This window comes from Mytilus galloprovincialis, chromosome 5 (genome assembly GCF_965363235.1).
Source record: "Mytilus galloprovincialis chromosome 5, xbMytGall1.hap1.1, whole genome shotgun sequence".
NCBI classification, from domain to species: Eukaryota; Metazoa; Mollusca; class Bivalvia; order Mytilida; family Mytilidae; genus Mytilus; species Mytilus galloprovincialis.
Window position 1 is genome coordinate 12,327,379 of NC_134842.1, and position 18,222 is coordinate 12,345,600.

The 18,222-nt window shown below is 31.3% G+C and overlaps 1 protein-coding gene across 2 annotated transcripts; it reads left to right on the plus strand.

Moving 5' to 3' along the window:
- Nucleotides 1–734: 734 nt before the first annotated feature.
- Nucleotides 735–14,658, plus strand: LOC143075168 (uncharacterized). Of its 2 annotated transcripts, none has more exons than XM_076250500.1 (8): nucleotides 735–848; nucleotides 4,543–6,071; nucleotides 6,958–7,167; nucleotides 7,721–7,851; nucleotides 8,423–8,499; nucleotides 9,646–9,732; nucleotides 10,667–10,749; nucleotides 13,901–14,658. In XM_076250500.1, exons 2-8 carry the CDS (start codon nucleotides 4,560–4,562, stop codon nucleotides 14,375–14,377), a joined length of 2,577 nt encoding a protein of 858 aa, XP_076106615.1. In that variant the 5' UTR covers nucleotides 735–848; nucleotides 4,543–4,559; the 3' UTR covers nucleotides 14,378–14,658. The 2 variants fall into 2 exon arrangements, with proteins under 2 accessions (XP_076106615.1, XP_076106613.1); XM_076250498.1 differs by lacking the exon at nucleotides 735–848 and adding an exon at nucleotides 3,531–3,672.
- Nucleotides 14,659–18,222: the final 3,564 nt, after the last annotated feature.

The following is an 18,222-nucleotide window of genomic DNA, read 5'->3' on the forward strand; positions in this document are numbered from 1 at the left end:
TTTGACTTTCCCTCTGTTGATAGATATTGTTTACGATACTTGAATATATTTCCAAGATTTGTTCCATTTACATGTCAAGTCAGTATCAAATCTAGAGTTTTTTTTACAAATGAAATTCAAAAGGGGCTGAAGCTGGAGGGAACAACAATAATTTTTGGTAGGAATAAGCAGCTAAGACATCACTTTCTAGGCAGTGACTTTTCACATATTTGGAGAACAGAAAAAACATAGATTTGACAAAATTTTTAGGTATTTCCGACTATGGTTTTAATTGAATAATTTATGTGAAAAATATTAGAGTGTGCATGATTGGTTTTTATAATACAGTGAACTTTTGATTTTATCAACAACCTTTATCATATAATGTTTTATCTCGAAAACTATAATTACCTTTACCATTGGCTCACCCTTTCCATTCATTTACATAGTCATGATAGTATTAAAGGAAAGTCTACCCCCTCCTAGAAAATTAAATAACAAATTATTCTTACAAAATCAGTCGAATCTTTAAAATGATTGATTTCCTTTGAATAAATTGATATCATAGTTTCTCTTTGTAATTTTCATTTCAATTTTAATTTTTAACAGGACAGATTTTGTATCTTTCAAATTATTTCCTTCATGTTGGTGTGTTGTTGATTCCTTTTTGCTGAATTAACAATCATTCCTAGAATATGTCCGTATTAAAACCATGTATTTTCCGTTATTGGGCTGTGATTTTCCTGGGTTTCTTGTTTCCGGTTTTAATTTTTCCTAACCCAAAATAAATAATTACCACGATTTAGCATATATGCAGTGAAATGCAATCAAAAAAATATCACCTCATATGCAGCAATACTCATTCACATGTAAGTGTGTGTAGGCTCAATCCGGTAGCAAGTATTTTCTTGCGATTTATGGTTCATCAATACACTTTGACAAAGCCAAAGGGTCACTGTTACTGAAATTTCTCTGAGGAAAGACAAAACTGTGTAACTTGAAGAGTTTTAAAGCCTGGTAGTACCTTGATATACAATTCGTTTTCCTTTAAAAAAAACCCAAACTTTTGTGGATATAGCTTAAGAAATTCAATCCCTGTTGCACATGTTGAAAAATAAGGCAAAGACTTAGTCCATGTAGTCAACGTCTTGTGAAATCTTTGCCATGGTCCCTCTCAGGTAAATTATGATTGTATTGTATCATTTTGATTGAAAAGGGAGGGGGAGGGGTAGGATGAAATTTGTAAAAACAAGTCCGGACAGGCATCATTTGGGCATTGACAGGGGTTTTGAGTAAAAAAAAAAAGACAGGATTAGAATTAATGTAAAAGAGAGTCAGGAAAAAAGAAAAAAAAACAGGCAGGACAGTACAGATTGAAAAATATGATTGCAGGATAAAAATTGAAATGCTGTTCAAATTTTTCATTTTAGCCCCCCTTCCCCCATACCTGTCAACTGACCCGTATTCTGCGGGTGTGACCAGAGATTTTCACAATTCTGAGGGATCACCCAGGACACCCGTAGGGTCATTCAATGACCCAGGAATTCCGAAAATTACCCGTTTTCATCTGGATTTCTAAGCCTTGAGATTGATTTATTAAGTGATTTTCCTTTGAAATACCGGCAAATTCGTAATTCTTTTATGAACAGGAAGTTCAGCTGAGCTGTGTTAACTGTCAAATTAAGTGGCCCATTAAGTGCATGGCTTCAATTGACACCTTTGGCGTCAAACACACTGTTGATTAACACCAATTACCTTAGCTTTAGGTCCTAAATAGTTCCTCTGTTTTTTTACAATTATTTTTCAACTAAAGTTACTTCCCTTTTTAAGTCACCTTTCAAAATTGTTCCTTATATTTACGTTTTTTTGAGGTAAAAAATATTAAATCTACAACAAATAGAATTCAAATACATATTGAAATATAACTTTTCATTATTTTCATACATGTACCTTTATACAATTATAAAAAAAAAGTTAAAAAAATATTTTTTTCATCTATACTTCCTTTAACTGTTTAACTTTATTTTACTTATACATTGTACTCTATCTAATTTCACTAAGTGTGCAGTGAAAAGTCACTAGCTGGATACAAAACAGTAAATACTTTTATGTGAAGTATGTAACTTATAGTTGATTGTTCATGTTGTTAAGGCTGAGACATCAGATGTACAATATTAATATCAATAATATAAGGTCCCAAATTCATCAAAAGCTTTTAAAAGTGCAATGAAAAAATAATCAATAAAATTTAAAATTACTTAACCAAGTGAACATGTTTTGGAAACTTTGATTTAAATTATAAGAAAAATGTCCCCATAATACTGAAATTCAGCTCGAAAAAGTTAGTACGCGTTATGACCTGATATTTCATTCTCAATGCAGGTCATGACCTGCATTTCCATCGTCACAGGTTGACAGGCATGCCTCCCCACTTTTCCCCCTAAAAGTCCAAAATAGTATCTCCGTTATTCAAAACTTTTCAAACTGTACAGTTTTGTCTAAACACAGAAAAAATTTGATGATCATGATGATGTGAACACAGCTTTTTTTGTCAAAAGGTGTTGATCATGATCGTTAAGAAATATTAATTTATAAAATCCAAATTTGCTTGCATTGGCATAATTTGTATGGTGTTGATTGAACATTGCTTAAGACTGATTGCTACAGTATGACAGTGCTGAAAGTTTTTACTTCGACATTTTACTCCATTTGACGCTAATGGTAGCTATAAAATGCCATTTGACAAATGACAATAAAAGATTAAGGCTCATTTAAAGCTAAGATAACACAAAAATGAACAGTTGATGCATGACAATAACCCTCTTGTATGTGGTATACATGTAAATGAGCGCTGTATTCATCAGTTGGTCATACACTGTACATACACACATATACGTGTGGGAGGCGTTGATATTAACCTACACAAATGTAACTCTTTGGTAATGCTACTCTCCTGACAGAGTAACTATTCTGGCTCTAGCCACATTTATTATGTTACTGTTAATGTATGATTATTGTTTCTGCGGATACTTATTAATAAACAAGAAATAGATAAATGATATAAATCTATTTTCCCTTGAAATATGAAATGAAATGTCAGAACTGAAAAAATGTGAGTTATGTATAAATCATCAATCTATTTACATACATTTTTGTACTATACATATATACAGTTCTAGTAAATACAGAATAAGATTTATTTACATTAAATGGTTATGACCCTTGGTGCATCATCAAATACAAAATATAAACAATTATACAGACAATTATATAATTATATGGGCGTGACAGTGGCTTTCATATGAGAATTTAAGAAAAGAAAATAATAAATGTCAGGGCCTTATCTTGCTGACTTCACAATAAATAAAATGAGCATAAGTTTTTTTATTGTTGTATACCATGGCCAGATATACTACATGTATAACTTACAATGTATGTTCTCGCCATTTAAACTCTGGAGGATAGTGTTATCTATACTATCATCGGCAATCATATCACATCTCCTTCTACACAAATTGACAAGGTATATTTTATGATCTCTATTTCAGGTATAATTACCCTCCATTGTCAATTGATACAGGCAGCACTCATTTGTTATATCAATAAGATGACTGCCCCCATCCAAAATGGGATAGGATCACTGTACATACAAGAAAGACAAACAACAGAAAGTTAATTATTTTGGATTCACTGGTATTTATTGATTTTTTTTTAAAGTAACAAATGCAAGGTCCATAGAAAACTGATTAAACCCTGTTATAATTATATTAACATGATTAAGCATGTTATGTAGTGTACAGTTCTTTGTAAGAATTTTTTTAAACATCATCTTTGGCCATGACAATTTTCCATATCTACAAAATGTACCATGTCTTAAAAATTATTAATGGTATAAACCAAGATTTAATTTATGCAATAGATGGAATATAAAAAGAACAAATCAAAGCCTAAAGGACACTTACCTCTTTTAATTAAGACATGGTTTGTTGCATTGGAAAGTATTTGGGTTTTTTTTCTCAGAAAACCAAGAATACATGTTTATACCATTAAAATCAATTAGGTTATAAAAAAAATCATGTGGCAGGATCCATAAGCACAAAGAGTTGAAGAGAAATGGCAGTGGGGAGCTGTATGCTTCAATTATGAGCTAGCTTGGAAACTACTCCCACACTTTTTACATTTTTATTTATAGTTGATGGCATCTCTTGTTACATTTTGTACTCAGGCAATAAAAATTAACCTCTGTGATATAGCCATGGTTACAGAAAATTGGGTTTAACACCAACAATCCAATGCAACAAACAAACAAACAAACAAACAAACAAATAAAAAAAAAAAATTACTACAACATGGAAAGCTTTTAAAGATTGATTGATTTGAGCAACACAAATTCAAACAAGAACAATAAATAAACAATAAACACCGCCCCGGCAGAGGTCACCTGGTCAAATTCTGCTCCATTAATTTTGTGATATTCATGTTGGTTAGTTGAAAGCTGCATTAATTGAATAAAGTATTCAAGATAAACCAGTATGTATGATTAGCTATGATTGAATTTTGCAGGTTATAATTGAAAAAGAATGGATGAAGTAATCAGTGTTTCTGTACCTGGATATAAAGATCAAGTATTTCATTCACTGCATCAATTACAGCAAAGGGGAGTTAACTGTGATGTTACACTACAAGCATGTGATGGCATTGCAAATCTTCACAGTATCATCTTGGAAGCTAACAGTGAATCACATTCAAACCCTCATGGTTTCAACAAAACAAAAAGTCATCAAATTGACTGTACAAAATACAGTATTCAAGTAGTTGAAGCAGTGGTCATATGTTTATACACAGGTGAAATTATTATAGAAGAAAAGAATATTTCTGATCTTATTAAGGTGTCTGAAGATCTAGATCTAAATCAAATATGTGAGACTTTAAAACAGCATCATAAAACATTACCCAAACCTGTAGAATCATATCTACAATTTGACAATAGACAGGTTGAATCATCTCGGTTCATTGACAATGATGAGGATGAGAACGGTGATGATGGTGACAGTGATAAAGGCATTGATGGTGAAAGTGATAATGGTGCTGATGGTGACAGTGATGTTGGCGCTGATGATGAGGATGATGATGATGATGCTGATACCCAATGCTTTAAAAGGTCTCCAATGCATTCAGACTCAGGTGATGTATTGGGTAAAGAAATAGTAAACGAAGGAGAACATTTATATCTTAAAATTACCAACACACCAATTACATGTAAATCTGAAAATTATAGTGATCGTGAAAACCTAAACAGTAATGATATTTCTGATGATGAAAATAGCATTGATACTAAACCTTGTGAGGAAGAACTTTCTGATAATGACAATTTGAAGCTTGCCATTAGTGAGGATGTACATGTTACAAGTCAAAAAGAATCTGACATCCCTGAATCTGTTATTGTCCCAAGTTCTGACAACACGAACAAACTTGACATTGATAGTAACACTACTTCCTTTGTGAAAATAAGAAAGAGGACAAAAAAAGAATATGTGGATACTGTAGTGTATGAAAAATTACCCACAGAAGTTTCTGCTAAGCAGGGGAAAACAAAAGATTCTAGCAGAGCATCTTCTTTGTTAAGAAGTCAAAAGAATGTTAGGAGAAAAGGAACAAAACGCTCTTATAAATCTAATATCAAAAGTGAAGAAACAGTTTCCTCAAATAAAAGGTTAAAGCAAACAAAAGGCTTAAAGAAACAAAAACCTGTAAATAAAGCCAAAAAAACTGAAAGAATAAATCGTAAACTTTTGAAAAAGAAAGAAAGGGACACATCAGACGATGATAATAATGAAGAAAAGGATGAAGATTTTACTCTGGACTCTGACATGACCAGTACAAAAAAGGAATGGAAATGTGTTCAGTGTAATCTAATTTTCCCATCATATGCAAAACGTGGAGATCATCTTAGAGAAGTTCATAAGCCTTACCCATGTGAACTGTGCGAGTGGATTGGGATACAGCCCCACCTTTATGCCTCACATATGTATGGACAACACAAAGTGGTCATTTTCCCAAAGAAATATCCATTGGTTGTATGTGATGTTGAGGTAAAATGTAATGATTTATTTATTTTTTCTTATCTGTATGCATCAACACTTCTTATTTTAATGTCCTGCAGTCATCCTGTACTGAACATCAGATGTCCCTCTTCATGTAAACAGTAGATTTTGTTCTTGTAGAAAGTTGTATATGAGTTTGTATTATTAATTAACATCTTATTCTCTATGGCTCCAAACATAAAATTGCACATACATAAAATTTCAATTGTTAGCTTAACTAAGCTTAGTCACTAAGCCAACAGCACAAGATAAAAGTAGACTTTGAACAGGAAATACATATGTTCTTGCAAATTACATGCAATTATATATACATCTTCGCTAGCCAAGGGTGACGATCCACTCAAGATCTCTTCAATCTTGGCAGATTGAGCTAACATATATTGTGATATCAATGTTGCGCCATCTATCGGAAGATTAAAGTCAAGCCCATTCATTCCAAATACATTATTCTTGACCAATGGTAGCACTTGAACTCTTCAATTTGGAGGTAAAATACAGTAGCGTCTAGATTCTACACACTTGGTAGCCAGAAACGAAAAATATATGTCAACATTCATGCATTTGTGCATGAAACATACACAGGAACATCTTGTAGTTGATTACAAACATTCAAGTTCTAGCGAAGATGATATTTATATATAGTTATCCAAAACATTTTGCAACAATTTAAATATTATCTTTAGTTTCGAACCATATTTTTTCACCTGTTAAATGATAAAGCCACATGTACAGTATTATCATGGTACATAAACACTTTATGCACATGATGTACTATAAGCTATAGCCTATACATATTTAACGTTTGTCATAGAACATGTTTTTACATTAATTAATTAATTACCATTGTAATAATTTAGACTGTTCTTATTTACAGGGATGCTCACACAAATGTTTAAATATAAATTTATACAACCATAAAAAATGTCATCGCTATAAGACTGACAAATTAGTATGTCATGTTTGTGGAATGGAGTTCACATCAGAAGGAGGCTTGAGAGCTCACTCATCTCACCATAAAGAAGAAGAAATGAAATTTAAGTGTAAAGAATGTGGTAAAGTGTTTGGATGGGACCATGAACTTACAGTAAGTAATAAGGGGTCAAATGGAAACATAATCTCATTAGGGATAGCGAGTACTAAAATATATTTTCCTTTTGACTTCTCTAGATCTATTTTTATTTAAATCAAATTTTAGATATGAAAAAAAAATCTGAAAAATATTCATAAAACACACTCTTCTTCTCAAAAGCATACCCGAAGGTAAAAATCTGAAAATGGTTATTTGATATTTCCTTATACAGATCTTTCTATGACAACTATGGAAAGGGTTCCTATAGGAAAAGTTTTAAGATTCACAATGATGCACACCAATCAGTTTTCCAAAAATTAAATACATTAAATTTTGTATTAGTTTTATAAAATAAAAAGTGTGTGAAAACATTTTTCAGGAACTTTTATGTTTATGAGTTTCACTTTTGCACTACTAAATATGACTTAATTTGATAAATGCATAGGATTGGCATTGAACGAAAAGATAGTAAAAATAAAGCTATTACTGTTAATTCATGTTAATATTTGAATAATAGAAAGATTTAGAATAAATATTCAATGACTAATTATCTTTTTTATCTCCACAGAAACATCTGAATGCTGAACATAAAAGTTATAAACTTTGTCATAAATGTCCATTTAAGTCCAAAGTTCAGATGACATTGTCCATTCATCTACATAATGTACATGGAGAAGCTATCCCTTCCAACATGAAAAAGTAAGCTAAGTGTACTGAAACATCATAGTTCATAGATTTGATCTTATCTTACAGAAATAGGAAATATAAAAAAAGAATGTGGTATAATTGCCAATGAGACAACTCTCCACAAGAGACTAAAATGACACAGAAACTAAAGGTCACCATAAAGCCTTCAATAATGAGTAAAGCCCATACTGCATAGTCAGTCAGAAAATGCCCTGAAATGATAAATGTAAAACAATTCAAACGAGAAAACTATGTAGTTTTCCTAAACAAATGAACACAGAAAAAAACAACATAAAATTGCCAAATGTCTCAAGTAATGAAACCTCAATTCATGCTTAAAAAAATCAGTTGTGACTTAAGGGGTCTGTCTGTGTTATTATAAGATATACATTACAGCTTTACATAACATATTATAAACATCAAATGAAATGTCATGCTATTTTATTATCTGACAATTTAAATTCTAGGTAGCAATATAAACAATGCCTTAAATACCTTAAAAATATACCATTCATTTTATTACCCAATTTATCAAAACTTTATGGTATGCCTGATTTGTTGTTATTTGTTGTTTATTTTTCAGATACCAGTGTGATTTGTGTGATTTCTACTGTTTCTATCCTAGTTATTTAAAAAATCATAAACAAGAAAATCATTCAGGTAAACTATAGATTAAAGTAAGCATTTTTAATCCTTTTGGCGACTATAGGTCACCATATATCCTTCAACAATGAGCAAACTGCATAGCAAGCATTAGTTTTCATTTGGTCAGTACAACCTAGGTTTTCCTGTGTAATATTTCCTACTAGAATGTTGAATACCCATAAAATCTACATTTTTACCACTCCTGCCGATGTGCTGGTCACCATTATGATTTATCATTTTTACAATTGGCATGGCATACGTTAACAAAGAAGTATAGAACCTAGAAATGTTTTTTGAATTACTGTAATTGTTCTTTTATTTCAACATGAGAACCTCATGATATAATATATATATTCTAAATTATTCTAACATGACGTCCTTCAAACGCTTTGAGTACACACCAGTGGTAAAATATGAATATATTGGTTGGGCTGTTCTGATTGTACTCCCACGTCATATGATTGTTTATGGATGGAGTACACGACGTCATAGAATGATAACGTAATAGTTTAAGCATTTTTCGGGAAAATACACGCTTCTGATACCGAAAATCATCACCAGAATGAAACGTAAACAAACAATACTAAAATGTGGTATAAGCCCTTTTTTATATACATAGAAGATATATAAGTAAATTATCATTAAAATTCATCCAAATCTATCTAAATATATTATTGTAAATAGTTTGAGCATATCACTAAATCTGTTTGCTCCGTTCTTTACCGCCAATCTTAAAGTGGGTTAATTTATGGGAACGGCAAATATTTGCCTCCATCTAGTGCGCTTTGAACCAAAACAATTGCTATATTTGTCTTATCAGAATCGAAATAATTCATGGGGGCTTGAATATATCTAAATTTTACCACGGGTTGTCCCTTTATGCCGATATTTTACCCCTCGCTATCGCTCAGGGTAAAATATTTGTCATAAAGGGCCAACCCGTGGTAAAATAACGATATATTCAAGCCCCCATGAATTATTTCTTAATTAAATATGTTTAGATTATAGATAGTTTCTGTCAGATAGGCAGTACTGAATTACATATGTAGACTGATATTTTATAATTAGCTGTTATAGAAGTGAACAAGTAAGCTTAATTACATTATAAAATAAGAAGATATTTTGCTATACATATTTTATTTATTCTATGTTTATTTGTAGAGGATCTGAACTTCAAGTGCAGTGATTGTCCAAAGAAATTTAAAACCAACAAGTCATTATACAGTCATAGAATAGCCTCTCACAGCAGTAAGTACTATCATACTGTGGATTCATTGTTATTATACCCCTGCTTTAAAAAAAAAATGGGGGTATACTGTTTTACCTCTGTCTGTCTGTCAGTCCATCCATCAGTCAGTCTGTCCCATGAATATTTTCTCAGGAACTAATTGACAGGGATTTATGAAATTTGGTTGCAGGGTTTATATAAGTCAGTTATACCATATAATGCATTTTCAGATTTATCGCTCAACAACTGAATTGTTTACTGAACACTTGTATCATTTTACACATGATATATATATTTATAGCAAAGTTGAAAATTTTCGTCACATTTTTCTCAAGAACTACAATCACTCAACAACTTCCTGTTTACTGGAATATTTTGGCGGGGGTATCATCAGTGAGCAGTAGCTTGCAGTTTTACTTGTTTATATTTGTTAGATACCAATTGTGTTGGATTTTGTCGGCACAAACAAACCAAAAGATTTAGATGTTCAAAAAATTTTAAGCGATCTAAAGGCTTGTGTGCAAACTGTGTCAAAACCACACAAACAAATTTTTAAATATAAATTTTTCTAAAATCCAAAAAAAAATTGGAACCACATTTTGTTGAAATATAAATGCAAATGCCAAGTACATGAAAATAAAACAGGAAAGGAAGAAAATTGATTAAAATATCAAGATAATTAGAAATATTTTTTCAACACGAAGCATTTCATTACTTCCTGTTTTGATGTCAAACAAACAAAAAACAAAACATCGCCCTGTATTTCTCTTAAAATAAACTGGAGATAGACCATTAGGAGGTAGAAATGTACTAAAAAAACAAAACCCACTGATTTCTACCTTTAAGTGTTTTACAAATTTTCAAAGTACAACAATTTCTAGGAAATGGCAATACAAACTTTGCCATAATAAAAATAGATGTACTAATGTATTGATATTTCAATTTACATTTTAGATGAAGTATTTCGATGTGACAAGTGTAGTTACACAACAAGGTCTAGAAGAACACTTAGAACACATGAACAGTGTACACATTCTGTAAGTATTTAGATGTGACAAGTGTAGTAACAAAACAAGGTCTAGAAGAACACTTAGAACACATGAACAGTGTACACATTCTGTAAGTATCTAGATGTGACAAGTGTAGTTACACAACAAGGTCAACAGAACACTTAGAACACATGGACAGTGTACACCAGGGCTTCCAAAACGGTCATATATTCCGGTCATTTGTATAATGTCCGGTAAAAGTCCGGCTGGGCAAAGCATGAAACGGTCATATACTTTTTAGTTTTCAAGGCTTTTTCGGTCATTTTTACATAATTCACGATCTTTTTGACCCAACCTTTTGCCTTTAACATCAACACATTTCCGGTCATAAATGTGACATGATGATTAATTACTATCAAAACAACACCTACTTCAATACTTTCTAATTTTAATCAAGGCTAATTAATAGTTGGACAGCTGAAATCTACCTGTTCAGGTGACAGGTGAACTATGTTCAGTACCGGACATGTATAAATTGATTGGTTTATTCACAATTATTTTTTTACATTTCAGAGGTTTTTATCTAATTGATTTAGACCAAAAGATTAAAATTATTAAAAATTAGTTAATTAATATGATTTGATGAAAAATTTAAAAAGGTTTTAAATAAAAAAATCGTCAGAACTACGTCGTATGAACTAGAACACGTGTGCGCATGTGCACAGGTGGGAAATTTAATAATGCATCCTACATTTCTTTAAAAATGCTAAAATTATCAATGAGACCTGTATCTAACGTTCAATTCAAATATTTTGTTGAAGAAATAACGTGGAAAGAGCTTCTTCTCTCAGTCATGCTGTTTAAAAGTACACAGATTTTACGAATCCGTTTATGGTCCATGTTTTACCATTGTCAAGTCAACTTCCGGTTGAAAACGAAAGTAAAGTTTTTGACAGGCCTTAATTTTTGACAATGTCATTTTGCACAAATAAAAAGTCTACGGCAGATATGAGCACGCTGATGTGCACACTTTGAATGATGCACTGCCAATTTAACAGTAACATCCTAACATCAAATTCATATCATATCAAAGTAAAGTTTAAGATCGTTTTTTTTTAATGTAATGTCAATCATTGGAATGGCCGTCTGATTACCATACTATTGCCTTTTGTGACTAAGTCTTAAGGGATTAAAATCGGGATCAGATATGAAATGTCCGGCTGGCTCAAATATTTTTTGGAAGCCCTGGTGTACACATTCTGTAAGTATTTAGATGTGACAAGTGTAGTTACACAACAAGGTCTAGAAGAACACTTAGAACACATGAACAGTGTACACATTCTGTAAGTATTTAGATGTGACAAGTGTAGTTACGCAACAAGGTCTAGAAGAACACTTAGAACACATGAACAGTGTACACATTCTGTAAGTACAGTGTTCTAGGATTCCCATTTCCCATCACCTGTGGCAAGTTGATTTAGGACAAGGGAAAGTGAAAATTTAAATCTTTGTTGGGCAAGTTAAATTAAATAACAGAAACTTCCTATTCATGCTGATCAAACGGTCAATGAAACAATTGAATTTTATTTCATTAAAAGCAGGAGGAAATATGGACATACTGTTCCCAGATCAAAGTCTCAAAGCAAGATTGTTTTTGTCGGTGTAAATCATGCAGGGGTTTCAAAGTCATGGGGAGAAAAACGTGTGCACGTTTTCTGATCACAGTCATGAATACGCTTGCTTTCTAAGCAAGGGAAATCCTTAATTTAAAGCATCTATCTGATCTAGATGCAAAAATAATAATAACCAGAATGCAAAACTTTTTAAATCCCCATTTCAAATTGTTGATTTTCTGCTTATAATGTTATCACTTTTTTGTGTCAATACATTTGAATTACTGATGTTATGTCATAAATAAAAATGTCTCAAACTAATATAAATATATTCCATCAAATGTTTTGTATTTCTAGATGAACATGACATTGAATTATCACAAGCTTGTTTAATAGACAAACTAATTAATTTAAAGGAAATAACAGAGCTCATAATTTTAAATTGAACAACATGAACACACATGTAATAAAAGGAATAACAAAATTATGAATTTTTTTTTTTGAAATAGTATAAGATTAAGGGAAAGTTCATTACACTTGTGGGAAAGTGAACTTTTGACAAATACATAAAAATCCTAGAACACTGAAGTATTTAGATGTGACAAGTGTAGTTACACAACAAGGTCTAAGGAACATTTAGAACACATGAACAGTGTACACATTCTGTAAGTATTTAGATGTGACAAGTATAGTTACACAACAAGGTATAGAAGAACACTTAGAACACATAAACAGTGTACATATTCTGTAAGTATTTAGATGTGACAATTGTAGTTACACGACAAGGTCAACAGAACACATGAACAGTGTACACATTCTGTAAGTATTTAGATGTGACAAGTGTAGTTACGCAACAAGGTCTAGAAGAACACTTATAACATATGAACAGTGCACACATTCTGTAAGTATTTTACCTAATATTCATATTTGCATTGTAACATGATATACAGACTTCATGAAATTCCTCAGAAAACTGTGGAACATTGGTCAGACAAATGCCACAATTTCTTTTGATGAACAAAAAATCAGTCAGACTCAAACATGTAAGAAATCTTTTTCCCCAAATGTTTACTATATATAGGGCGTGCTCTGCTACACAAAGTCACACAAATTTTCATAAAGAACTTTTGCAGTTCTTAACAGTAGCTATAGTTAATGTGATTATTACCAAAACAAAATATTAGCATCTATACAATTATTAAGGTTTAACCAAAATGGTTGTGGTGACCAAAACAAAATTTAAACTTACAAATTCATTTGGCTTTAAAGTATAGGATAGTGCATTTTTGTTTACCTCATATTTGTTCCAGTGTGTGGGAATGTTTATCTTCCCAACAGTAGACTGGATGTTTCAGATGGTCAGACATATTTCAGAGAGTCAGTAAATATCAAATGTGTAAACTTGATGATATAATAATATATATTTGCATGTAACTACAAAGAGATTATGGGTTTGTGTAAATGAGACTTTCACCTGTAGACCAGGATACCAAATTACTTCTTCAGTCAGTATTTTCATGACTTTAAATTTGACTGCTTCAATTGTTAAGTTATACTTCTTTTATATAAAATTTATATTTTTACAGGAGGCTCGTCCATTTTCATGTCATATTTGTGAATACAGCTGCAAGTTGAAAGGAAATCTGAACAGCCATATGAAAAACATTCATAAATTAGAGATAATTTCAACTCATAAACTACGTGAAAAAATGATAAAGACAGGAAAAGGTTATAATGAATACATGAGTGCTAGGCGGAGTTTCATAGATTCAGAAAAGAGTTCATCAGATCTATCTGTACAGACGAGACCAATAAGTGAAAAAACAATTACAACTGAGAAAAGTTATAATGACTATGGTGGGGAAAGAATGCATTTTATGGAATCAGAAAGAATTTCATCCAATTTAACATTGCAGAATAGACCAATCAGTGAAAGTTATAATGAACACATACCAGTACATGTGTCTGAAGAGAGACATGTACAAATGGGAGATAATTTAGAAAAATATCAGGAGTTATTGAACTTTGTTGGGAATTGTAACATACCATTATCATACTCTTAAAAGACTGCAGCTTAATTGCAGACATATTTCATTTATGAAATAAGATTAAGAAGGCAAATGGGGGAATGTGTCAAAACATATTTTGAGAAAGCCAAACCATGTGTGTCGAGTATTTCTTGACTGATCATTATGTTTTTTGTTAGGATTTTTTATTAGATCAAAACACATGACAGAACTGATTAAATCCTATTTATAATCACAATCAATTTGTTTATTGACAAATTGTAAATGGTGACTTTCAAGTCAAATAATATGTATACCAAATTTTGTGAAGACTTGATATTCTTCATCTTCGCTAGCCAAGGGTTACGATCCACTCCCGCTCTCTTCACCCTTGGCGGATTGAGGTAATATTTAGGAGACACAAGGTAAGGATTTTTATTGGTTGCAGTAGAAACTCGCTGCATCCAATCAAAAAGCGCCTATAACACGATCACGTGTAAATGTAGAAAGTGTTTGTACACAATTGCCACGTGTTTATTGTGCAACAAGTCTTTACCTCACTAAACATACGACTATATTTAGTGACAACTTGAACGTTTTCAATAAACTAATAGAAGTTCCTGTGTATGTTTCATGCACAAATGCATGAATGCTGACGTATATTTTCGTTTCCGGCTTTACCAAGTGGGTAGAATCTAGACGCTACCGTGTTTTTACCTCCAAATTGAAGAGTTCAAGTGCTACCATTGGTCAATAATAATGTATTCGGAATGGGCGAGACTTTAATCTTCCGATAGATGGCGCAACATTGATATCACAAATGTTGGCTCAATCTGCCAAGGGTGAAGAGAGCGGGAGTGGATCGTAACCCTTGGCTAGCGAAGATGGATATTCTTTGGTTTGTGTAAGCAAGGTCTGACCTACCAATTATAATTTGTAAAGAAAACCCTGAACACACACATTTGTTTAACGTATTTTAGCCATCAAAAATGCTAAAGTATAATGTTAAAGTCATTCTTATTATAGATTTGAATATTTTAGTGCCATTTATTTTTACAGTTTTTGTTTTTTTTTAGTATTGTTAAGATAACACTTAAATCTTTATTAACTTGCTAACCTTATTTGTAATAATGTTCGTCTTTTAACACTGCATGTTGTCATTTTTTCATGTTTTATACAATATTCTGTCTACAAATACACATTTTGTTTGTAACATGTTTAATATGTATCTATTTGTTTCATATACCAAACTATCATATGCAGATAAAATGTATATTGATTTGAAAGACAGAATTTATTTTTGCGTCTTCCAAAGCATTTTTATTCCTTTTTGTGCCAAGAACAAAGTTTAATTTATTTTTTTCCATTAAAAAATGTTTTGTTATTTAATTCATCATGCTGTTTTTCCAAAAACAAAATCTTGAGTTTTATTTATTTTTTTTTTATGAATGACCTGTACTGAAAATATTTCCTTTGGCTTCTGTTGTATTTTAGTATATACAAATTTTTATTGTGCTGCAACTTAATGAAATATTAAAATATTGAGGTACATGTATTGCATTGAAAGGAGTAGGTCCGGTCCGGTAAGGGCTCATTTTGGCCTCAAATTTCAGGTTCATCTCATGAAAGTTTTTGCACACTTTTTAAACACTTTTTAAAAAAATGTCTATTCCAATTGATTCGATTAGTTTATGTGAAAGATTTTAACTGATTTAGTCATAAAAAACGCTCTGATTCAAGCTTAAATACGAAAAATCTATCAAAGACATCACTTTTCAGATGTTTTTTGTCAAAAATGAAAGTGACCGCATCCGTGTTCATACTCAACTTTTACATGTTTTGTATTATCATAAAATACAACTTAAATTTCAATGTTATGAATGAACATGAATGCGGCCACTTTCATTTTAGACAGAAACCGTCTAAAAATTAACCAAAATGCTAACATTTTGAGGATTTCAGTAATTTACAGTGACTTAATGATGCTAGAACGAGATATTTGTGCATTTGCATTGTCAAAAACAGCTCATATTTATGTAGCAGAAGCATTTTTATTTTCCAAAATATAGCTTAAAAATTACAATTTCACAATTTTCTAAAACTGATATTTTGGGGCCAAAAAGGGGTCTTATTGAACCTACTCCTTTGCATTAATATATTATATAATTCTTTGTTTAAGAAGAATGGTAAGGATGTGTATTTCAGAGATATCTATGTGTAGTTTGAGACTGGGTTGTTGTTTAATAATTCAGGGTGTGTAATAACTTTGTAATTATAACTAACCTGTACAATGGTAGAAAAACAAATACTGTAAAGTTGTTTATTTCGGGGAAGTTGATCTGCTTATGCTTAGAATTATTTCAAAATTAAAAAAAAAAACTCTATAAAGATTGTGATATCTCTTTAGTATTTTCATCAACTGGTACGCATGATGATTAACATTTAATTGATTAACAATAAAGTTCTCTAATTTTTAAGTTTAGTGGAAAATAAGAATTTTTTAAATTTTTACTACTTCATTATTTCTAAACCAATAATTTTTAAATTGTAAATTATCAAAGTATTTTGTTAATTTTTTTTGTAAAAGTTTACATTTGTTATACAATAACTTTATAATTCTAATATATAGATATGCATTGCATGTATTCACTACAAAACTAAACAAGACAGAATACAGTATTTTTACTTTAATTTAATATTGAATAAAATACTTGATATGAATGTAATATTCTAACATAAAAAATAGAATTGGATTATTTCAAACACAGGATTTAATATAAATTGCACTTATTTTTGTCCACTCATATTTTCTCATAGAGGTAGAGTCTTTAAATATACATGTATGTCATATATTTACACACAAAACAAAAAAAATCATGAGCAATACACTTGTTGTATATTTAAATTCTCATTACTTCTGGGTTTTTTTTTACCTTTTTCAAAAACATTATCAACTTTTGTATTGTGTTAACTTACTGAAAGCAATTTTTTCAGCATGTCAGGGGCCGATCCAGCCATTTTGAAAAGAGGGGGGTTCTTACCCAGGATAAGGGGGGGGGGGGGGTTCCAACCACATGTCCCCATTCAAATGCATTGATCATCCCAAAACAAGGGGAGGGGGTCCAACCCCCGCAACCCTCCCGTGGATCTGCCTCTGCATATATATATAAGTGGTTATTTCTTTGAATAAATAATTCAAGCAATCAGATCTTCTTTGGATTTTGATCTATCTTTAGATTTTGCAGATTTTTGAATATACAAATAAAACATTTATGGCAATTTTCAAATCTTACAAATTTTATGATACAAATAGACACAAACTTAAACTACAATTTACCCTATAGCAAATATCTTAAAAAAGAAGAATTTTGAAGAAAAAAAAAAAATTTCCTAGGTTATATCATGTATATGGTGAACTGTAAACTTTTTTGAGGTAAATAATTTTTACCACCAAGAGACATCTTTAACATCTAAGATGTGAAAAAGCTCACATGAGACCAAATAAACTCATCATAGATACCAGAATTTAAATTTGGTAGTATGCCAGACGCCCGCTTTTTCTACAAAACACTCATCAGTGACGCCAAAAAAGTTAAATTGTCCAAATAAAGTATGAAGTTGAAGAGCATAGAGGACCCAAAATTCCTAAAAGTTTTGAAAAATACAGCTAAGGTTATCTATTTCTGAGGTAGAAAAGCCTTAGTATTTAAAAAATTCAAATTTTTATAAACAGTTAATTTATAGTTATGATCACATCAATGATAATTCATGTCAACACAGAAGTACTGACTACTGGGCTGGTGATGCCCCTCTGGGAATAAAAACTCCACCAGCAGTGACATTGACCTAGATTATTGTCCTGTTGCCAACAAATTTGGGAATATTTTAGATGTATTCTGTGT

Bases quoted from the DNA above. Each gene is read 5' to 3' on its own strand.
- LOC143075168 (XM_076250500.1), top strand. From the start codon at position 4,560: ATGGATGAAGTAATCAGTGTTTCTGTACCTGGATATAAAGATCAAGTA. The intron at 9,733-10,666 runs GTAAGTACTATC...TTTACATTTTAG, and splicing joins TAGAATAGCCTCTCACAGCA to ATGAAGTATTTCGATGTGAC. The intron at 10,750-13,900 runs GTAAGTATTTAG...ATATTTTTACAG, and splicing joins ATGAACAGTGTACACATTCT to GAGGCTCGTCCATTTTCATG.